The sequence below is a fragment of the Triturus cristatus genome, chromosome 6 (genome assembly GCF_964204655.1).
Source record: "Triturus cristatus chromosome 6, aTriCri1.1, whole genome shotgun sequence".
Lineage (NCBI taxonomy): Eukaryota > Metazoa > Chordata > Amphibia > Caudata > Salamandridae > Triturus > Triturus cristatus.
In genome coordinates this window covers 1,440,727,650-1,440,750,136 of record NC_140589.1, presented here as the reverse complement: position 1 = coordinate 1,440,750,136, position 22,487 = coordinate 1,440,727,650, and the positions used below count along the sequence as shown (strand labels likewise).

Below are 22,487 nucleotides of genomic sequence, written 5' to 3'. Positions count from 1 at the left end.
ACAGCAAACACCAAAATACACACTGTAGGGTCCGTCCAAGCAGATTGGGGTGAAATCTGTATTTTCACAACAGAGAGCACTAGCAGGGAGTCCTGGGAAGGTGCCCTTCTTTACAGGCCCCCTGGAAACAAAGTCCATTTCTCTAGCAATCTAATAGAGACAATTGTGCCGTATGTCCTGGCTGCCGATAATTTCCTCCTATTAGGGGATTTTAATTATCACGCACAACACCTATTAGATTCTCATACACTTGATCTTATCACCAGCTTTAACACGTTAGGCTTAAACCAACTGGTGGCAGGTCCCACCCACATCACTGGTCACACCTTATACTTACTATTTACAAAATGATGAAATGTATTGCTGCTTTTATGGCCCTTGTGGCCGAAATAAAGTTTTCAAAGAAAGACTATTTACAAACTCCCCCTATGTAAATATCGACCATATACTCCCTGCCTATGGTCTGACCATCATGTAATAAGTTCCATATACGTGGAATATCGACCCAACCACACCCCGACAAAAAGAACCTACACTAAGTCGGTCATGGAACAAGATAAACCTAGAATCATTTTCAACAACCTTTGTTCACCTCTCTTCCTCAAAGCTGGCTGACGTTAACAAGATAGCCAAATGTCTTGAGCTAGCCATTAGCACGACCCTTGACATAATTGCTCCTAAGAAAAAAACCAAATGTCCAAAGAAACTGTCCCCCTGGTTCACCCCCGACTTAAACATCAATAAACTCGCCGGCAGGAAGGCAGAACGCAAATGGAGACATACAAAAATACAACAGATAGGCAGCACTACAAAACACACCAGCGTTATATGGATAATATAGCCACGGCCAAAAAAGTCTACCTAGGAAATAGAATAAACCAGGCCTCCAACTCCCACAGAGAGCTGTACAAGATCGTGAAGGAATTTACCAGCCCCCCTCCTGCCACCCCACGCACAATGCTTCTCAGGAGTGGGTCGACTCCCTCTCATCTTTTTTTGTGAATAAGATAAAGGACTTCCACAAACTCCTTTCCCAGCCAACCGACACACCACCAGAACGGAGACTTGATGAGACTCCCCCCTTGCACACTAACCCTCTCAGAGAATTTAATACAATTACAGAGGAAGAAGCATCCGCCACACTAAGCAAGATTAAATCCGTCTCACCGACCGACCCCGCCTCTTCCCAGATTTTATCGAAAATTGGACCTGCCCTTCTCCCCAATCTGACAAAAATTCTCAATCTTCCCCTATCACAATCCACCGTACCTTCGCATTGGAAAGAAGCCATAGTCAGACCGATTCTAAAAAAAACAACAGCTGACCCTAAACAACTTTCTAACTTTAGACCAATTTCTCTCCTAGCCCTATTTGGTAAAGTAATGGAATCACTGGTCAACAACCAACTATCTAAATATTTAGAAAGCAACAACTTGTTAGACCCATCTCAATCAGGTTTCCGGGCTTTTCACAGCACCGAAACTGCCTTGATAGAGATAGTTGACAACATCAGGCTGTCACTTGATGCGAGACAATCTGCCATCCTGATCCTACTTGACCTGTCAGCTGCCTTCAACACCATCTCACATGGCCTCCTTTTAGAACGCCTACAGGAGTTTGGTGTCGAGGGCCCGCACTGAAATGGCTTAAGAGCTACCGAATGATCCGGTCTTCCAAGGTCCAAATAGGAGATTTCTCCTCTAAAAGCCAGACGATCGACAAGGGAGTCCCCCAGGGATCAATTCTAAGCTCCACACTCTTTCACCTATATGTGTCGCCCTTGGCTAAGATAATCAGAGCCCATGGTTTTGAAACCGTGTCATACGCCGATGACACGCAATTAATAATCACACTCGGACCTCATCCCACCGACACCCAACACAGATTCAAACAATGCATGACAATCGTAAACGACTGGATGACAAATAACCACCTATTACTCAACGCGAGTAAAACAGAAATCAAGCCCTTTGGTGATGCACAGAAACTATGGACCTCTGACTGGTGGCCGTCCTCTTTGGGACCCTGCCCCTCACCCAAGACAGCACCCCGCAATCTCGGAGTTAAAATAGATAATAAACTCTCCATGGCGGACCACGTTAACTCCGTGGTTCGCACCAGCTATGGTCTAATGCGCAATCTTAGGAAAATCTTCAAATGGATTCCTCTTCCCTCTCGCATGCCCCTCATGCAGGGACTAATCATTAGTCACTTGGACTATGGAAATGCACTACTTGCATCCATAAATGAAAAGCATCTGACAAAGCTTCAGGGTCTACAGAATATGGCGGAAGGCCGGTCTTAAACCTCCCCCCCGCTCTCCATCGGCGCCCAGTCTAAAGACCCTCCCCAGGCTCCCTATGAGAAAGAGGATCAAATTTCAAACTCTGCTGTTTGGTACACAAAACACTAAACAATAAAGGACCACAATATCTAGCAAAGAAACTCATAAAACACCATCCAGTTGGAACCCTTCGTTCCACCAGAAAACAATTTCTAACTGTACCCAAGGTCCGCACAGTAAGGCACGGTTGCTGATCCTTTTCAAGAATTGCTCCTGAAATATGGAACACATTGCCTCTACATGTTCGCCTGGAAACCGATCACAAAAAATTCCGCAAAGCCCTCAAAACCTGGTTATTTTAGCTCTTTGCCCCACCTCTTCTGGTTCTCTGAATATCAGCTAGAGCTATGAGACCTATGGGTGATATATGCACTTAACAAATACCAAATACATACATACATCTGCCAAAAAAAGCAGATGCCTCACCCACCCACCTCACTATTTCCCTATCCCATTTAGGTATGGGAGAAATCAAAGGACTTACGCTTGAGGAGTCACCAGCCAAAACCAATATTTCAGTGGTCTGTCAACAAAAGGACCACCAGGTCACAGTAGCATTAGCCCTGCCCTATTTAAGGTGGGATACCATCACCAATGTTTTATTCCCAGGACTAATGTAGGTAAGGCGGTCCAGGAAAGAAAAAGAAAGAATTGTTCCTACATCGCGAGCAGACAGAACAAGCATTGGCATAGCCAATAGGTCTCGCCTTTGGGATCTTATAAGTGTTTAGTTATCCAGCACAATATCCTTGGTGCAACAACATCAAGTGTTGCATGGCTAAAAACGTATAAGGTCCCAAAGGCGTGACCTATTGGCTATGCCAATGCTGGTTATTGTAGCAGGTACACCTCGAATGCGAGATTCTGTACAATATCATGCTTAGGGTCCTTCTGAAAGAGGATTCAGATACCTAAGGTGGTACCATGTGGGTCTGGAAGTAGGAAAATGTAGTTGGCGCAGAGCACTAAACTGCTCGTTTTCACATATTTACACCTTTACATTGCACACAAACGTAAAAACAAGTCTATTTAATGGAGCCTTCCCGCACCCTCATTCTTCCTCTTCCCAAGAAGGACAGGGCCTCTCGGTGATCATCCTGTCAGATACACTCCGACCTCATCCAAAACAAGTAACTATACATCAGGGGTCTCCAACCTTTTCTGTAGTGAGAGCTAATTCTGCTCAAGGAAAGTCCTGCCGAGCTACTAGCATATTTTATCACTGTAAAATGCTGATGATCTGTATTAACATTACACTATGACCACCCTAAGCACAATTATCAGTAGTAACCACCCAAACATTCCAGGTGAAGTTATCAGCAGAATGCTAGGAAAACGTTTATCAATATTAAATGCTTGCAATCAAGTAAAATTTGAATCAAATGCTGTATGCCACAATGGCTATTACCACAGCAGTAAGTCTTCCCAACTGAAATTGAATTATCATTCAGCTAACAACTTTGAATGTGTTTTAGAATTGCAATATTTTGTCTTCATTAGCATATTAGTTTTTGAAAATACACATATTTTTCTATCAAAACCACTTTCCACTTTGAGCAATCAAATCAATTTTCCAGAAGAAAAACATTATTCCTTTAAAAATCAAATCCGTTTGCATTGTTAGAAAATACACAGTCCCTAAACATCAGCTTTTCGTTTTCATTGAGTACCCCCATGTAAAAATGCCTCTCATGAACAAATTCAGGCCAGTCATGCTCTTAATATGTCAGTGATGGCAGCAAGAATGTAATTACTAGACTTGTATGCCCAAAATAGTCAAGGAGGAAAATATTATTGCTATGGCACAATTATACCAGGAACGGGCACAATTGCGTCAGAGATAATACTCTTATGATGGGGACCAGCATACATATTTGGCAGTCCTTGACACTAGGAGTAGCTTTAAGGAATCAATACTGTTTATTAGGGAAGGACACAATGTCACACACCCACACAAAAATGAATGTGATGCTTCTAATTTTCTTTACCCTGGATGCATACTCTCTTTCCTCAGCTCTTTGGTTGATCATTCACCCAACTAACACATTTTCACTATAGTTCTTGTAGTCACACACTTTGGTGGGACAGCCCTGGTTACTGCTCCCACTATTCTTTGATGTCACACACGGTGTGACTGATGGAGCGGGGTGTATAACATGGCCAATCTCCGTCTTCTGTAGATTTAAAGTGGAGATAGATGGTTCATGTTGCAGACCCATTGGCCAAAGCTGTTGCCTCCACATGCTTCAACACCCTCCACATACTCCGCAAATCCATCAAAGGGATCCCCCCCGGAATCTATCACCCATGCACTCCTCACCAGCAGACTGGACTATGGGAATGCCCTCTACGCCAGAATTAACCAATCTCTGCTCCACAAACTCCAGACCGTCCAGAACGCCGCAGCCAGACTCATCCTCGACATCTTATTTATTTTATTAGTAAAGCGCCTGAATCACCCTCGAATGGGTATCTCTGCGCTATGGAGGTGCATGAGTAGGCCATGAAGGGGGGCATGTTAAAATAATGCAGTTTTGAGGAGCCTTCGGAATTGAAGGTGATTAGGGCATTGCGCAACAGATGAATAGGAAGCTGGTTCCAGTAGAGAGAGGCTAGGTGAAAGAATGCTTTCCCTCCCAGTCGCAATGTTTTGAACCGTGGTACAAGAAGCAGAGATTTAGTTTCCGATCAGAGAGACCAAGTGGGTATGTAGTGGTTAAATTTCCTTGCAAGATAGCTGGGGCCTTTGCCGTTCAAGGCCTTTTGTACAAGATTTAAAATTTGGTTTGTTTACGTACCGGGAGCCAGTGGATTTGTTGTAGGAGAGGAAGAGAGGCAGTTCTAGGGATAGCATTCGAGACAAGGCGCGCCGCGGTGTTTTGGACCACCTGTAATCTGCTCAGCGAAGACTCATTAGCTGAGACCAAAAGGGTGTTACAGTAGTCTAAGCGGCTTAGTACCAGTGCCTGGATGAGAGTTTTCCATGTGGACAAGGTAAGGAAGGGGAAGATTTGCCGTAATAAACCAAGTACATGGAAACAGCGGTGATAGCAGCGTGCTCTTTAATGGTCAGTGCCTGGTCTAGGCGTATGCTGAGGTTCTTGACTACGGTCTTAGGCTCCGGGTGATCACCTAGATCCCCTGGCCATCAATCTTTTGACCACAGCAATGGTGCGTTCCCCTCAGCAATTCTAGCATCCCACGGCAAGACCACATCACCCAGCAACTACGAGAACTCCACTGGCTCCCCGTCGAAAAAAGAGTGACCTTTAAGCTGCTCACTCACACCTACAAAGCCCTCCACAACACCAGACCCCAATACCTCAACAAAATAATCTCCTTCTACGTCCCCAAGAGAAACCTCCGCTCCCCCGACCAGGCCTTGGCCGAAATCTCCCGCATCCACAGAGCCAGAACAGGAGGCAGATCCTTCTCCTACATCGTGGCCAAGACCTGGAACGAACTCCCACTCAGCATCAGAAGAAGCCCCACACTGCAAGCATTCAGGAAGAGCCTCAAGACCTGGCTTCTCGAATGACCGGAGCTGCCCAAATGCATCCCCCCCCCAGCGCCTTGAGACCCTCAGTAGTGCGCTCTATAAATCCCCGACTGATTGATTGATAGGCCAACACAGTGTTTGTTTGAGTATTATCAAGAGGCCCTGCCATTGGATTGGATGTCTGTAACTCTTACGGGTTATGAAACGAGCAGTGCTGCCTTCTTTAATATAGACAGAATCTCTGAGATCAGCTTGGTTTGGCTTCACCTCTGAGAGCTACTTTGAGGGTGCTGGTGAGCTACCAGTAGCTCCCGAGCTACTCGTTGGAGACCCCTGCTATACATTAACCGATAATTGCCAAGTTCCCTACAGTTAGCGCTACGAAGCGGCAAAACGTCAAAAGACAGCACTTTACAAAAACCTAAATAAAAATGTGTTGATATAGGGGGTTTCGGGCTCCCAGGTCAGTCTAGTTGCCTTACACCAACCTTTACAACCCACCTCAAGGTAATGACTTCAGTTTGTGAACCTGTAAAGGGTGGAATCGAATATACATTTGAAAGCCGCCGCTGCCTCGATTCAGCATTTATTGATGGCGATTAGCATAGTTCGGGTCTCTTCTAAAGAAGTATGCGTGATTAGCAGACACCAAGCATGTTACTCACATTCAGGTTAAGCAAAAACTAACTTGGGCATAAACTAGTTATTTGATTTGCATAACCAATAAATTAGTACATCAGACACATCAGAAAAAACAAATATAGAATGCATTTTCCACTGTTGAAACAGTCTCTTATTTTGCAGTTGTATTCAAATGTTTAAGTGCACAATCAAACAAGTTTCCTGCAGCGCTATTATACTTAAGGTAGCAGTGACACCCAGTGGATAAAAGGGGTCGTTGCAAGCTTATTTATTTGAGCAGAGCTTGAATTTGTCGAAACAAAAATTATTTCAAGATAATGGCGAAATTGTATCTTAATCGAATCTGTAGTATTTTGCCTGTGAAACGTTTAAGGAGCCACTTTTGTTTCTATGTCGTTAGTGCACTTCGATGGAGTAGAAAGTGAAAAAAGCTGTCCGAAGAACTTGTCTTCCAGAGGCAAAATGCAGAAAGTGCCCGATGCTCCATGGAACAAGGAGGAACGTCTGGCTTAATGAGCCATGACGAGAGAGGAAAGCCAGATGGCGCCTGTGGGAGTAACCGCGCGCGTAACCGCAAGCTTTATGCCACAAGAAAAAGCGTGTGGTCGAATTTTTAAAGCCCACTTACTAAAAGTCTCGCCAGACCAGCGCATGCGCTGGCTCAGGCGAGACCTAAAAATTTACTTACTTTAAGTGACGATCTTTTTGGTGGCCATTTCAACAGATATATGCTTCTTGACACCACATTTGCAGTAGCATGCCTAAATATTCTGAAAAGGCAGGGGCCTAGCTCCATTAGGTGCTTCCCTAATACATGTTGTGACCATCCAGGATCCTTTATAGCCCAGAAAGCCCTGACAGCATGCCTGTTTTCAACTGATTTTTGCAGTAGGATGTATATTTGACGGTATCTAAAATGCCTACTGCAGATCCAACATACCAATTCATACATTTTTGACCTTTGGCATATCCACTATGAATCCTGACTATCCTGGATCTCAGTTATGGCTCCGCAATCAGTTAATTACCTCCCAAACACACTCCCAGGAGGGAGGAGGGGGAAATCCCTCAGTTCTCTGCCAGGGATTGCTGATTTAAGTACATCTGTTGGTGCAGTGGATGCACTTTCAGCACATTAGAATGACCGAATAGGTATGCATTCTCTTTTACTTGTCAGCGACAAACCCATTAAGCAGGGGTTTGTTGATAAAAAGCAAAAAACAAATGTCACTGGTGTTTAGGCAGTTTCTGATGGATACTTCTATCTGCAGATTCCTCCCCTGGTTCTCTGCGTCTTTCCTCCACCTCACAGGGTTCAGATTGGACCCGGAAAACTTCACAACTCTATGACCTGGTAAGGGGGCGCAGGCTTAGTATTGACTTCTGAAGCCATATAGCGCCCACCTCTGGGCAACATCAATTTCTGCCTATGTTTTCCAAGCATTTTACACAAGCAGATGAAGAAACTTCGATTAGATAAAGTGCCGTGCCAAACCTCTGATACCTTATTGACCTATCCCTGAACTTACACACATCAGACTGGGAGGTGGGTGGGAGTGGGGAGGAATCTGCAGGTAGATAGAGTAACTACCAAAAAGATACTGATTGAAGGTAAGTAACTTTTTCTTCAACTTGCAAGTTCCTCGTGTGTTAAATAGATTACCAGGCAGTACATTCACTAGAAGAAAGCAAACCAAAGGTTACATAAGGAAGTCTTGTAGCAAAGAACTGGCAAAGTCCTGTCCCTATGCATCTCAGAATCCAAGCAGTAATGTTTGGCGAAACAGTGTAGCAATGCCTACACAGACACCTTACAGATTTCTGTAACAGTAGCGCCTCTTGCGAGTGCAGAAGACGAAGACTTGGCTCTGGGACAGTGAGCTTTGATTTCTTCAGGTGGCTCTTTCTTGGCAAGTGTACAGCACATTTTGTAACAAAGGAATAATGTAGCTGGACAATGTATGCGTTTCCTTTTCTACTGCCAAGTAACAGACTAAGAGTTGGTCATGCAATCGGATTCCTGAATTACGGTTGAAATGAAAGGTTATGCAAGCATAGGTTCCAGGAGCTGCTGCCATTCCTCCTCCTGTGTGGGATGAACTGAGGAATAGCAGGATGGTAAAGTAATGGATGGACCGAGATAGAAGGGAGTAAGCACTTTTGGGAGGGAAGGAGCTTTGGTTTGCAACACTAGCCTTTCATTGAAAAAGGTCAAACTGCAGCTCAGCACACAGTGCCTTCCGCTCACTGATCCACCTTGCCGAAGTGATGGCCACCAACTCCCCCCCCCCCCATACACAAAAAAACAACCTGTATCACAGTAGGGGACTTGAACAGGGGAGGCTGATTTGAGAGACAGATGTAAGCCGACAACACAGCCAAATAGCCTTTTAGATTGGCCACACTACACACTCTTAGTTAGAGAGAGTACAAACTGGAGGACCTCTGATAGTTTGGCTCATAAATGGCTTACATTGTTGTATGTGCTGCAAGAAATATAATTGTTTGATATGTCAGAATAAACAGATTTTGTGAAGAGGAAACAAGTGCACAGGGTGACGTCCACCACCTCTGCTGTCAGCTAAAGGAAGCGTAGATGTCCCACTCAACCTCCAGGCATGAAGGTGGAGGCCTCAAAGACTGGGGTGCAGCAAAATCTCCTGTGACTTGGAGAGAGGTCTGCCCTGGATGGCCATCAAAGTGGGGACACAGGGAGAAGGACAGAGGGTCTACATACCACACCATTATCAGCAAGTCTGGTGAATCTTCTTAAGAGCTCAGTAGTGGGGGAAACGTGCAATGAAGATTAAACTTCAACCGAATCACATCCCCCTCCTTTAAAGGAAACTGGTCGGCACAGAATTGCTGGCACTGAGCATCTTCTGAGGAGATGAAAATGTCCACCTGAGGCGTACACCACTCGGCGAAGATGCCCAGGACTACCTCCAGCAGAAGATACCACTTGTGAATAGCAAGGTAATACTTGCTCGTGCTTTCGACTCTGATATTCAGAGAACCCACCAGGTGAATGGCTGTTAACCAAATCCCATGACTAAGTGCTCAAGTCCACACCCTCAACACCTCCAAACATAGGATTTGAGACCCTGCTCCCCCTTGTTTGTTCATGTGCCACATCAGTTGAACTGTCCATCAAGATCTTGACAGACCCATCTCGGACGGATGGAAGGCTTTGAGTTCCAGCTGAATCATTCCCAGCTCTAGCAGGTTGATATGAAGCACATGCTTCTCCGGAAACCAGAGACCCTGATCTCCAGATCCTTAATGCCGGTCTCCCACCCTAGAATAGAGGCTTCAGTTAGTACTGTGGCCATGGTTGGAGAGGAACTGAAGGGCAACCTTGTGGGAAGGTGTGCCTCATTCTCTCACCAAACCACTCACAGTGCAGCGTCCCATGACACTACAATGGAGTCCAACAGATATCCCCTGTGTTGAAGGCACTGCCTGCAGTGGCACCACTTTAATGCCAATGCACATGCGCAACCAGGAGGATGCAGGAAGCCAGCAGGCCTGGCAGATGCAAGGTCATTAGGACCGGAACTCTTGCGAAAACCATGAAAGATATAATCATCTTCTGAATGTCATGGCTCCTCCTCGGAGGAGGAAGAAAGGTACAGAGAAATGTAGTGTCCAGGACTGACCGTATGAACAGGAGCTGTTGGGAAGACTCCAGGAGAGATTTGTGTCTGTTTCTTGAAAAGCCCAGGTGGAACAACAGAGTTGTTGTTGAGTTTAGATGGTGCAACACAAACTCCGGAAACTCGTCCTTGAGCAGCCATCCGGGTATGGGAAAATGGAATACCTGACCATCTGAGATGTGCCATAACTACCAACAACACCCTGGTGATGTCAATCCATTTGGGAGAACTACAAATTGGTGATGGGTGGAACCCACTACAAAATGTAGTTACTTCTGGTGCCACTGCAGAATTGGGATGTGAAAGTATGGGGTGACTTTAAGGAGGATCCTAAAGGAAGGGTAGGTCCAGATTTCTATTATCGGGAGGAAAAACTGGCCCAAAGTAACTGCCTTCATGGCCGGTAGAAAGGAGGACACATGGCCTCCCATAGGCTCCTGCTGTGTGGCAGAATCAAGCTAAAGCCGAATTCCTTGTGTGCCTGGGTAGGAAAAGAAAAAGGAGCCTGGTGCAGGGATCCACATCTCTTACTTCTGAATTTGCCTCTATAATGTTTAATTAGAGGGTTTTGGGGCTGAGGTATCTGTGATTGAGGAGTGTGGCATTGGCAAAAGCAAAAGCTAAACCCTCTGGAGAAGCCTCAAAAGTGGTAATATTTACTGTATCACCAACGCCAACATATCTGGCTATATCATTGAGCGCCTCTGTGCTTATGATTATAGGGCCTACATTTCTAAAGTGCATGACGAACATGAGGAGACAGGACGAATGCTGGCTTGTTTGGCCAGCCCTGATCACCGAGACTCTCAGATCCTGCAGATATGCACGCCTGCAGATAGGGTAGTGCATAGATCACCTGAAATCAATGAGGTTTTAGCAAGGTTTTATGCACAGCTCTATGGTGAGAAAGGTGGGGTTCCCAGCCGCTCCATGCAAGATTATATGCAAGCTGCGAAGAGACACAGACTCCCAATCACAGCAGCCATGGGTAGTGAAATCCTGGTCCAGAAGGTGAGAGGGCCATTAAGGCACTGGCTCAAGACAAAGTCCTCCCCATGGAATTTTATTTGACATACATGGACACCGTGACACTGGCGTTGACTAAACTGTTCAACTCTGCCAAAAATACAGGCTCCCTCCCAATGACACTGCGTGAGGCCCTATTGGTTCCCCTTCTTTAAGAAGGATAAGCCAAAGGAGTTGGTTTCTTCTTATAGACACCTGTCTATTCTTAATACCGAGAATATGATATTGAGCAAAATGTTGGTGAACAGACTACTCCCCCGTGCTGAGAGCCTCGTTCATGAGGATCAGTAGGAATTTATCGCTACCCAGAATACTGCGAGCAATGGTCGTCAATTGATACTGGTTATGCACCCAACACCTGGCAACCACTCAAAAGCCCTTGTCATGTCAGTTGATACTGAGAAGGTATTTGCCTTCCTATGCTGAAATCATTTGTTTGCCACTATGTCTAACCTGGGGGGTGGGTGATGGATTCCTTATATGCACGTGCCTTCTTTACACGCACCCAGTGGCTTGTGTGAAGACTGGCTCTATTATTTCCCCGCCGCACGCGATTGAAAGGGGTACACGCCAATGCGTCCCCCTCTCCCACCTATTTGCCTTGGCTATAGAGCCCCTTGCTTGTACCCTTCAGACTGGCCGTCATTACGGAGGGTTGAAGGATGGGAGTTTGTCACTATATTTCTCACTTTACGAAGATTATCTCCTCCTCTATATTCGAGGGAGCACCCAATTGTGGAGGTGGCCGTCCTCGCATTAGTGGAGTTTGAGCACCATTCTGGCCTTTGGGTTAACAGACAAATCAAATGCATTCCCACTGTAGGTCTGCTCACGCGGGCTCCCCCTCTTGAGGCAGGCTCTACCCTGTGTTGGGAACTGGTTGTGCCAGAATGGGACCCAATAATCTTCTCCTGAATTAGCCTGGCGACATGAGGGAGGTTGCTGGTGCTACCACCTACATTGGCCACCTCGTCCTTCCTCTCTCACATGGCTTGCACATGACCGCCTGCCCAGAGGTCTTTTGGCTGCAGCAGGCACACAAGCAATAATGGGAAGTGTCATGGATTTTGTACAGCATCGCTATAACCAATAGCGAAGGAAATAGGTCCCAAAGGTTAAATCTATTGGTTTTGCCAATGCTTGCTTATAACTGTTTTAGTAGAGCGCTAAAACAATTAACTAGCTCGTTCAGCAGGGAGGCCTGCTGCTGGGGGAACCGTGTAGTAATTATTAGCAAAAGAGGTGGTTTCTCATGTTATTTGTAGTATTTTCCTAAGTGTTCCTAAATACAAAGTGGCAAAGGTAGAGCATTCCAAAACGATGATCTTGAATGTGCAGGTACTTTCCACAGTATTTGCATCTGGAAAGCTGTAGGAGACTGTAGGGCATGACAATGATAAGCCTTATGAACAAGACAAAAGGCTTCAATTTCAACCCTTAGCTTGAGTAAAAGAAAATATATACCATTTTTAGTGAGGTGTGATCTTCAGGCTGAGAATGAAGCTTGAAGCAGAGTTTTCTCCTGTTTGGAGCCTGCTCGATGTTCAAGTGAGTGGACCTGCTGCAATTCTGCTGAAGTAGTGAATACGTGAAAGGGTCAAAAGTACAATGGCAGCACTCTAGGGTGTTTGAAGAAGTGATAAAATACTGAGAAGTTACCAAATATTTAATGATTATAACTTAAAAATGTGCTTTAACTGTGAAATTTACATCTTTAATGCCAACAGGGGAAAGTAGAAAATCTTAACTATAACGTTAAGGCGGCTAGATTTCTCTCACAGTGCCAATGTTTGACACAATATTTTAGAAGCTGAAAGATGCAACACCTTCTTAAACACCGGCATTGAAAAATGTAGTCACAATATCTACGCCACTTTAATTCATGGCTAGGAGACATGGACAAGCACAAGACCTTAATTATTTACTGTGAAGAAATATGTTTTTTTGGGGTGTCTGAGAGAATCTAATAATACATTTGAGAGAAGATGCTGGCACCAAGTGTTAATAACTATTCAGCAACGAAACCTCCATGGTGTATGGTACTGTAGCATTTTGTAGTGCTTTTTACACTGTACGAGGTCCCAAAGAAAGGGAGTAGACTTCAGAAGTTCTGCCTCTATTCCCTTCTAATTTCTTTGTTAGTGTTGCATTTGGCAGGCATATTTGGTGACCACTGCTGGCCCAAAGTCTCAGTTTTGCCACTGCCTAGGATTTAGAGAGCCTTGTAGTATAATGTAATAGTTTATCCTGGGCACAAATGACATACCATCAACAGACAGCAATGTCTTCAGATACAGCATGCAGTATATAAAAGCTGTCGCTTCTTCACCAGGTCATACAATCCTGGCACTATTGTTGTCTGGCGGAAAGAGGTTGTGATTCCTCCTATGACTAATCTAATCTCAGTCCCCCACCCTTTGTCCGATCACAGTGGGAAACGGTTTACTTCAAAAAGCGGCATCCTGCAGTGCCTCTGGGTGCGGTGTGGGGAGAGAAAGAGAGATAGAGTGTGTGTTGGAGAGAGACAGAGACAGAGAGAGAATGTTCTTAGCAGTGAATATCGCCTCCAAGCGAGGTTTTGGATCTGGGCGCCCACCCTTCTCTGCAGAAGGAGGCCAAGTTTGCTTCATTTGTTCTATCCAATTTAATGAAAACAGGCTGTAAGAGCAGGACAGACTAGGTTTAGTGCGAGATGCCTGCAAGACAAAAGCTACAAGCAAATGGTCCTACTAATCTTTACAATAACAAAACAAAGAAGCGTGCATGGGGAAGAGGGCAACCTGAATATACACGTCAACGCAAACTCTCATCACAACACTGGAATGATGTGAGCTCCAACTAAGGCAAGGGCCAACAATTATGGCTAGCACAAGTCTTTGTTCCAACCTTCCAGTGCTCGTCTCTTTTCTCTTGCCATTTAATTTAGAAAACTCTACCCCCAGTGGGTGGAAAGTTCTAATATACTTCTAGCCCCTTTCCCTCTACTGGTTAATAAAGGCCCATTTCCTTGTTTTAGAGAACTCTTAACAACTGGTACAGCCCTCAGCAGTGGGTTATAATGCTAGATTACAAAGCTTGGAATACAAAAGGACTAGCCACTTCGCGCCTCTTCTCCATGGCCAGCCTAGGGATACAGTGCAACTCTTCTTGATGATGCTCAGAGTCAACTGGGACAGTAGATTCTCCATCCAAGCCTCACATGAAGTTAGGAACTTAAATATTAGGAGGGTTCACTCCAGTATGAATTAATGAATATTAGACTTCTAAAGCGCAAACTTAGCCCAGAGGCGTCAAGGCGCTACAGGAGGGACTGTCATACAGAAATAAAGTAAGGCTCAGACTGATATCCCTGTGAAGAGCCAAGTCTTCAGAGCCTTGCGGAAGAGAGAGTGAGACGCTTGTCCCGAGAGATCGCAAGGAAGGGAGTTCCATAGCCTGGCAGCAACAATGGAAAACGCCCTGCCTCTCCATCTAGACTTCTTGAACCTTGGGACTGTCAGTAGATTTTCATTAGCTGATCTAAGCTGCTTGGTGGGAACATAGCGCTGGAACAGCCCTTTGATAGTATCCGAGCCTAGACCATAAAAAGCCTTATGGGTAAGGTATAGGGCTTTAAACAAAATTATTCGATTTAAAGGAAGCCAATGCAGCTTGCTGAGGGAAGCAGAGACTGAGTGGTATTTCAGAAGATCCATCACCAGTCTGGCTGCTGCATTCTGCACCAGCTGCAGACGACGAACAAGGCCCTTGTTAATGCCCAGATAGAGGGCATTGCAATAGTCCAATCTGGACATCACTAAGGCAATCACTGCCTGCTTTCGGGAGGTGAACGAAAGGAAATGGGAAATTTTCCTGAGGATCCTGATAATTCTAAAGCAGGTGGACACCGTTCTGTTAATCTGAAGACTCAAGGAGAGAGAGTTGTCCACAATAACCCCATAGTTTTTACCCTGGGATACAGGGCAAGGACAGCAACCAAGTGTATCTCGCCTCCAATCGTTAGACCAGATATTCTGTTGGTTTCCAAAAATCAGGACCTCTGTTTTTCCCCCATTAAGTTTAAGATAGTTCTCAACCATCCAGAGGAGACTGCTTGCATACAGTTTTTAAAGTTCGTAGCAGATTCCCTAACGCTGTGCATAATAGACACCATGATTTGCGTGTCGTCAGCGTAGGACAGTACCTCCAATCCAAAGGATCTTACAACCCTTGCCAGTGGGGCGACATAAATGTTGAAAAGGATCGGGCTCAGAGACGAGCCTTGCGGGACTCCACATAACAGATGATTATGAGCAGAATGGAATTGACCCATTTTCGCTATCTGTGCCCGATCACTGAGGAAGGAGGTAAGTAGCTTGAGGGCCATGCCTCTAATCCCCATCTCCTTGAGCCGTTCCACCAGTCTCAAAGGAGGTAGGGTATCAAAGGCTGCGGTAAGGTCAAGAAGAACCAACAGCGTGGTGTGTCCTGCGTCAACCTGAACACGAATATTATTGAGCACCGAGGTTAGCCCTGTCTCTGTGCTGTGATTGCCCAGTGGAAGTTGCAGGAAGGGTGTCAAACAACTCCTCCATGTCAGATGGCACACAATAAAGGAACCCCTCCATGTCAGGAATAGACTGCATGGCACTCTGCGCTGTGATCCCTCTCTGGCTGAATTCAGGGCCAATCTGATCCATGAACTCTCCCAAATGACCTTCCCAGCCCAGCAATAATGCATCCGTCATTATTGTCAACTCTGGGTGGGGTAGGGAGATGGACTTTGGTAGGAAGATTGGTAGGAAGATTGGTAGGGAGATGGATGCCATGGGTTGAACAGTGGTCAAGTCGCATCCACTGTTGGTCTTTTGCAGTCTCCTTCAAAACCTGATTGGAGTCCCCCAGGTTTCCTTGATACTGAGTCCACTGAGATTTTAGATTGCACTGCAGAGCCGCATATGCCATCTGGTATGTTACACAAGCAGAATGCAGGAGGCAAGATGTTCAAGAGGACTCCCAGCTGCTCTCACAGAGACCCAGGGTAGAAGCTGAAACATTCAGATCATATCCCAAAAGTCCTGGACCATGTCAGCCAGCCAAAAGCTTTGAAAAAACAAAGTATCCAGAACAGCTTTGATGAATGGGAATCTCTGGGAAAGAGTAAGGTGCGACTTCAGCAGGTTGATTGGCAAACCCAAAGATGTGAGGAGGTTTGTCATCATCTGGAGGAGGTCTATGACTGACTGTAAGCAGCCAGTTGTCGAGGTAGGAGGAAGAATGTTATTCTCAACCTCAGGAGATGTGCAGCGACCTCTTCTATCACTTTTGTGAACACCCGAGTGGTGCTTGCGAGGTCAAAGGGGAGTACGGAAAACTGAAAATGCTCGCAGCCCCCCTGAACCGCAGGTAATGCTTGTGGTACTGCGGGACAGGGATGTGAAAATGAGCATCCTAAAAATCCAGTGCCACCATCATGTCGCCTGGATTCAGGGCAGATAGAACTTGGGCCTGCATGAGCATCTTTCACTTGTCCTTTTTGAGAAAGATGTTGGGAGGGTGAAGTCCTAAAATAGGACAATGTTCTCTGTCCTTCTTCAGCACCAGGAAATATCCGAAGAAATATCCTGTCCCTATTTATTATGCTGGGACCTTCTTGATGGCTCCTGTGTCCAAACAACAAAAACCTCGTTCAGTAAAATGGATAAGTGTTCCTCTGACATCTGCTGTGCTGTGGTGCATATGGTTTATGTGGCAGAGTGAAAAGGAATGGCAGTGCGTATCCATGCTTAACTATTTGAAGCACCCATCAGCCAGGTGTAATGCTCTACCACCCATGGAGGTAATACCTTATCCGGTCTCCAACGGGATAGCTATATGCAACCAAGGGCAAGCTAAGGTGGCTTGGGGGCATTAGCAGTAGGGGTGGGTGATAGAGCAGTACATTGCCCCCGATTGCCTGGATGTTGTTGGACAGATCCCCGGCCTCGAAAGGACTGAGGGGATTATTGTTATGGAGGTGGACCTTGACATTGTCTTTGTGCCTGGCCTCTTTTGAAGCCTCAAAAGGGGGGAAACTGTTGGGGATACTGCCTCATGGATGCAGAAAGGCCGAGGGAGGGCACTGTGACTTTGCTCTGTTTGAAGCGCTCCAGGGCAGAATCTGCCTTATGGCTGAAAAGATAGGTGCTTTCAAATGTCATGTCTATTAATGATGCCGGAATGTTACTTGAAAAGCCTGTAGATCTCATCCACAAACTGCCCTGCACAGTCAGTGGTGTTCATCCCAGAGCGGATGATTTATTTTATCGCATCTTGTCCATGTTGTATGAAATGCACAAGTATTATGCAAAATTCTTCATGGACTGTGGGCAAGATCTCACTCACCATATTCCATAACACAAGCGAAGTGTGTCCCAGGAGGCAACTAGCAAACATCGTACAATTATAGGAGAATCTGAAAACTCATCTCTTCAAGGAAAACTACTTCAGCAGGCAAACATCTCACCCACTGTACTAGCTTTTCCCATTTCCTCGGTCTCCTCCCCACAGGAGCTGTCCAGAGTTCTGTTGCTAGCCAGCTACTATTTATTCTATTGACATACCAAAATATACATACGCGTGCCATCAATCACCACTCTTCATCCCTTTTGTCTGTTGAGGGGTCATTCACATTTTGTTTTCACCGACCATAGCATATAGCATGGGTCAATGCATCAGCCACTTCAAACAATGGCTCTCTTCCCTCTTAGTGATGTCATTTTGCTTGTGCGCATGTGCCTAAAATGTAGTCCACTTCATTGCCAAGGCTAGTGTGTGTCAATTTACTTTCATTTCATGTTTTTTTTTTTTATATATTATTTTTGTCATTGGTCATTTTTTTCATGCATTTTAAGGGCAGACCTATTTGCATTGCCAATGCCTGTTTTTAAAAGTGGCACACTTGAATCGCTGAAATCAGTTTGGCAGCAGCACTGTGCAGAATTTGCACTTCGTTGTTCAAACATATGGCAGGCACAGGTTGAATAGAACATTTCGTCACATGACCCATGTACATGCCTTGTTCTGAATTGATGAAATGCATTTTCTTTATACTTGCACATTTTAAAAAGGCAAACTAGGATTTATGAGCCATGCATAAAATTAAGATTTTGAATTAGCAAATCTACTTTATGATGAGCTGCACAGTATGTATGCACATCTTTTCTAATCAATCTCGTCTGCGTTAAAAACCGTTTTTAAGCATTACGGGAAGAAATCCAACATCTTGTGCTTAAAACATACCTCGATTTCTTTACTTCCAAAATACAAAATGTAGTTAAAGTCTTCATAAATATCCAGTAAAGTCAGATTTTTGAATGGCGTTGGTGGGTGGTAGACCTCGATTACAACTTTTTCACCATCCATTGAAACATGAAGCGTTGGTGGTCCTATTTTCCCTACAAAATAAATAAAATAAAAGACATTTAATGTTTTCCTACAATATTAATGAAAGTGGCATGTTCTATAACAGTACATTTGTGGCTTTGCAAACTGGATTAAATGGAGACAGAAGATTTATGTCTCCCAACCAAGCAAGAACCCATATCTCAACCACTTCCGTCCAATCTAGACAGTCTAAGATAAACAAAGGTGAACAAAACAAGGGGCCCACCTACTTTTACTCCGAAGGGAAGACATTGCACCTACTAAAGTTTCTGACCAACACTAGCTTGTCAGATATTATACAAGGTTCTTCACTGTAAGGTTACATCACTTAGATACTCTTGCATGTGGCTGCTCTGAGTGCAACGCCCAATATTAATACGTTGCTTATTTCCTGTTTCAACCCAATCTGTATTTGACTTTCACATATTGAAAAATGCACTTGGAATGAACGCAACAAAAATGAATTCATGTTTCCTCCTTGTCTGTTTTAACAGCAAACTTACATTAGCCAGTGCTGCCAAGTACCACGCATCAGGCATTAGACTAACGTATTTCAGTGTGGTGCTCCGCATCACCGCACTGAAGTGCATCGTCACACCTTATGCAGTAGTTCCAGCTGTCACAGTAAGCACGCTGCAAACTGTGTGGCCTGCGCGGGCTGCTTCCGTAGACTTGGGATGCTCCCAGCAGCTGAGCAGGCTCAGCCTCACAATGGCAGCCAGTGTTGCTACAATGCATCGACCTTTGATTTCTGCGGTGCAGCAGGGCTGAGTGACACACCTCCCAAACGGCTCAGATTCTACATTGAGGTACCGACGGAGAGGGCGGGGCCTCCTTCAAACCTGAGTCATTACCGGGTGAGGTGAGGCTCACTTCTCGTGCTGATCAGATGTTCATATACACACCGACAGTACGAAGAAGCTATACACCATAATAAGGTTGTATTTTTTAACATTGTTTCACAATTTATAATTTTTTCACTTTTGTTGCAGTAGCGATAATATAATGAAGGTCATGACGAAAGCCATTGACCCTCCGGGCAAGCAGGCTGAAACATATACCCTATTGTCAAACAGCCTATTTGTTAGAAGCTGTTTCTGCACCATTTTTAGATAAGGATTGGCAGGAATATTTCTTAATAAACTTTCTTTTTCCTCCTTATCCTTTTTTAGTATTTCACCTTACTGCACTGCACCACTTATATATCATTTCGGTATATATCACACATCTTGCCTTAACTAGCGGCTTGGCTGTCTTCTCTCCTTCCCCCTCCCCGGGCCTCGAATATGTGCTCCGGTCATTAACTAACCACGAATGAAACTCCAAGATGGAGTGAATCACAGTGGTGGGAAGGTGTGGATATCCAGATGATGATATTCACCAATCACTGGTTTTTGATGGAAATCCTAATAAATCCTACAGCACTCTGAGGCTCCCCTTTCAAACTCTTCGCTTATTCCTATCCTATTGGCGACTGTGCCCATTTTTTCAGACTGACAGATTCCTTGTTGTATTAGTAATTGTATGGGGGATTGAGTCTGTCTTAGTCTTTAAACTTTCCCTCGGACCCTACCCCCCCTTTTTTGTTGTGATCTGAGTGACACAGTCTCAGACTCGCTGTAGCGCTGGCACAGCAGGAGGACGTCACATCCTGCTACCAGAAAGCGCAGGGAGTTATACAATTTTTTGGGGACTCTGCTGCGGACTGGCCCGGCTGCTTGCTCAGTCTCACTCACTGGTTTACGGGCGCCAATGAGAAGGGGCCGGGGCATCATGGTGCTCGGCCGCTGGCTCATAACACACTGCTGTTCACACCTCAGACCTGTCCTGCTGGGACAACTGTGCTGGGGCCCAGGAGCTAAATTATTGGCCACACCGCCCGCCGGCGAATTATTTCAGAGCAGCCCGGGCCAGCCGACTTGAGGCCACTGGGTGAGGAAGACTGCACTGCTGCATGATGCAGTCAGGAGACCGTGGTTAGAGAGCCGGTGTTACCAGTGGAAAGTCACGCTGCCTCAGCCTAGGGGCAGAAGAACAACAGAACGAACACAGTAAGTTAACGACCAGTGGCTAGTTGTGACAGTATAACATGAAATTAATATAATTATAGGAGAGCGTGCTACTTGTATATTAATCTATGGAAGTTTACGGCTGCCTATTGGGGAACGTCTTAAGCTGTCAGCCATACACAGAAGGTTATTGTACGCCTGACATGCTATAATCGCCGCTGTAGATTCTAGAACATGAGTTGGTGCAGGTGGGCGACACAGGCAGCAAGTCGGGTATCAATGCGTGCTCCAAATTTCACATAATAACTGCAGGTCAAGTTTTGGGATTGTAGCAGGGCTGGCTGTCCCTTTCATCCTTTTGAGGTTAATAAAGTCGCAAACATTGTTGAGTTGGGCAAGAAAGCACTGGAATACACGGATGCCTGTAAGTAAACTGTTCAGCTGAGCTCTTATTATTCCACAAAATGTCAGTCTGTAGCTGAGACATTCATATTGATATAAGGCAGCTATATTGTTTACTTGTTTCATTACTGGAGTTCTAGAAGTGAGGTACATATTAAACTGCTTATAATAAATGGTGAAAGAAATCACATGCTGCATACTGAGGTTTTTGTTTTAAAGAGTTTACACAGGTGCATGTATTTCCTAGGGCCTAACACATGATAAATGACAATCTGTTTCATGTTTAATATCATGGTTACACATTTGCTTACAGTATGATCAGGTTACAAGGGCACTTCCATTCCTGGTGCTTTGCAGCAGTTTTAAGATCTTCTTGAAGTTTCTTGTTGCTGAAATAGGTGTAATTTCTGATATTTATGTCTCCCTCGCCTTCATTGCTTGATTTTGCTTGTGAGAAAGTAACTCATAGTTATTGAAATGTCACTCATAATGAAACCGAAATTAAGAAAATGTCACACATCGCAATCTGAAACCTTGGCAGGTGAGATTATCCTTCACCAAACTATAAAATGTAGTTACCATGCTCCTCTCCATGAACGGAAGAACGATTTTAGTTGTACCCAAGTCCAAAGGACACACAAAGTCTTGAAAGTTAGCAAATATAGTTGTACTCAACAAGCCTGGCTGTTCGGAGAACAAATGCTATGTGTAGATTGCCTACATATCTACAGCTCACCTTCATCTACTAGGACATATGTCACAATTTGAACACAAACAAAATCGCGATACAAGGGCAGTAACACTAGACAGATTAAAATAATATGTTTCAAAAGTATTTACCACAGAAAAGACCGAAAAAGATTACCATAGTTAGACTAGTCTACCTTCACTTGCCTACACCTATGCCTCTCAATAAGAGACAGAGCTTAAAGAGCCTACAGATGTACCATTAGGTTAGATCCAGCCATGACAGCGTAGGGCTCTGCTAGGGTTATTTGTTATTAAAGTTCCAAAACACAGAGTAAACAGCTCTCACCTCATGCCACTGGCTGTGTGATGTATTACTCCGCTTTCCACAAAGTGCTTCTGTTCCAAAACATGAGCTGCATTGTCCTCAGCGTTGGTGAATGCCGAAGGCCTATATCCCCCCCCCCCCCCCACATAGGCAAATGCTTACATGAAATATCAGCTAAAATTATTTATGTGCTCTAGGATGTGACATGATGTTTCTAAAGAAAACCCAGTCTTTTCTTCTATAAGTGACACCTCGTTTATTAAACATTTTGGAAATTATATGGCAGTTGCGATGTAATAAATTGCTCTTTTTCATAGGTTGCAGTACTGTAAGTTTGTGATGCTCACACCTAGTAAGAGTCTGTAAGACTGCAGGTACTAATGCTCACTCTCCAAACTAGTACAAGTCTGGGGTACTGCGGTCTTGTGCTGCTCCCTCTTAGGCACCTGGCATTGACAAGCTAAATAGTTCTGACTTTGAAGTGCTGAAT

General features: G+C 44.8%; 1 protein-coding gene across 1 annotated transcript in view; it reads right to left on the bottom strand.

Moving 5' to 3' along the window:
- The window catches only part of IFNGR1 (interferon gamma receptor 1), a 240,652-nt gene that overhangs the window by 36,318 nt on the left and 181,847 nt on the right, over positions 1–22,487 (bottom strand). The window contains exon 4 of the mRNA XM_085612500.1: positions 18,428–18,582. Coding sequence (XP_085468626.1) covers positions 18,428–18,582 — 155 coding nt within the window. The remainder of the gene's footprint in view (positions 1–18,427; positions 18,583–22,487) is intronic.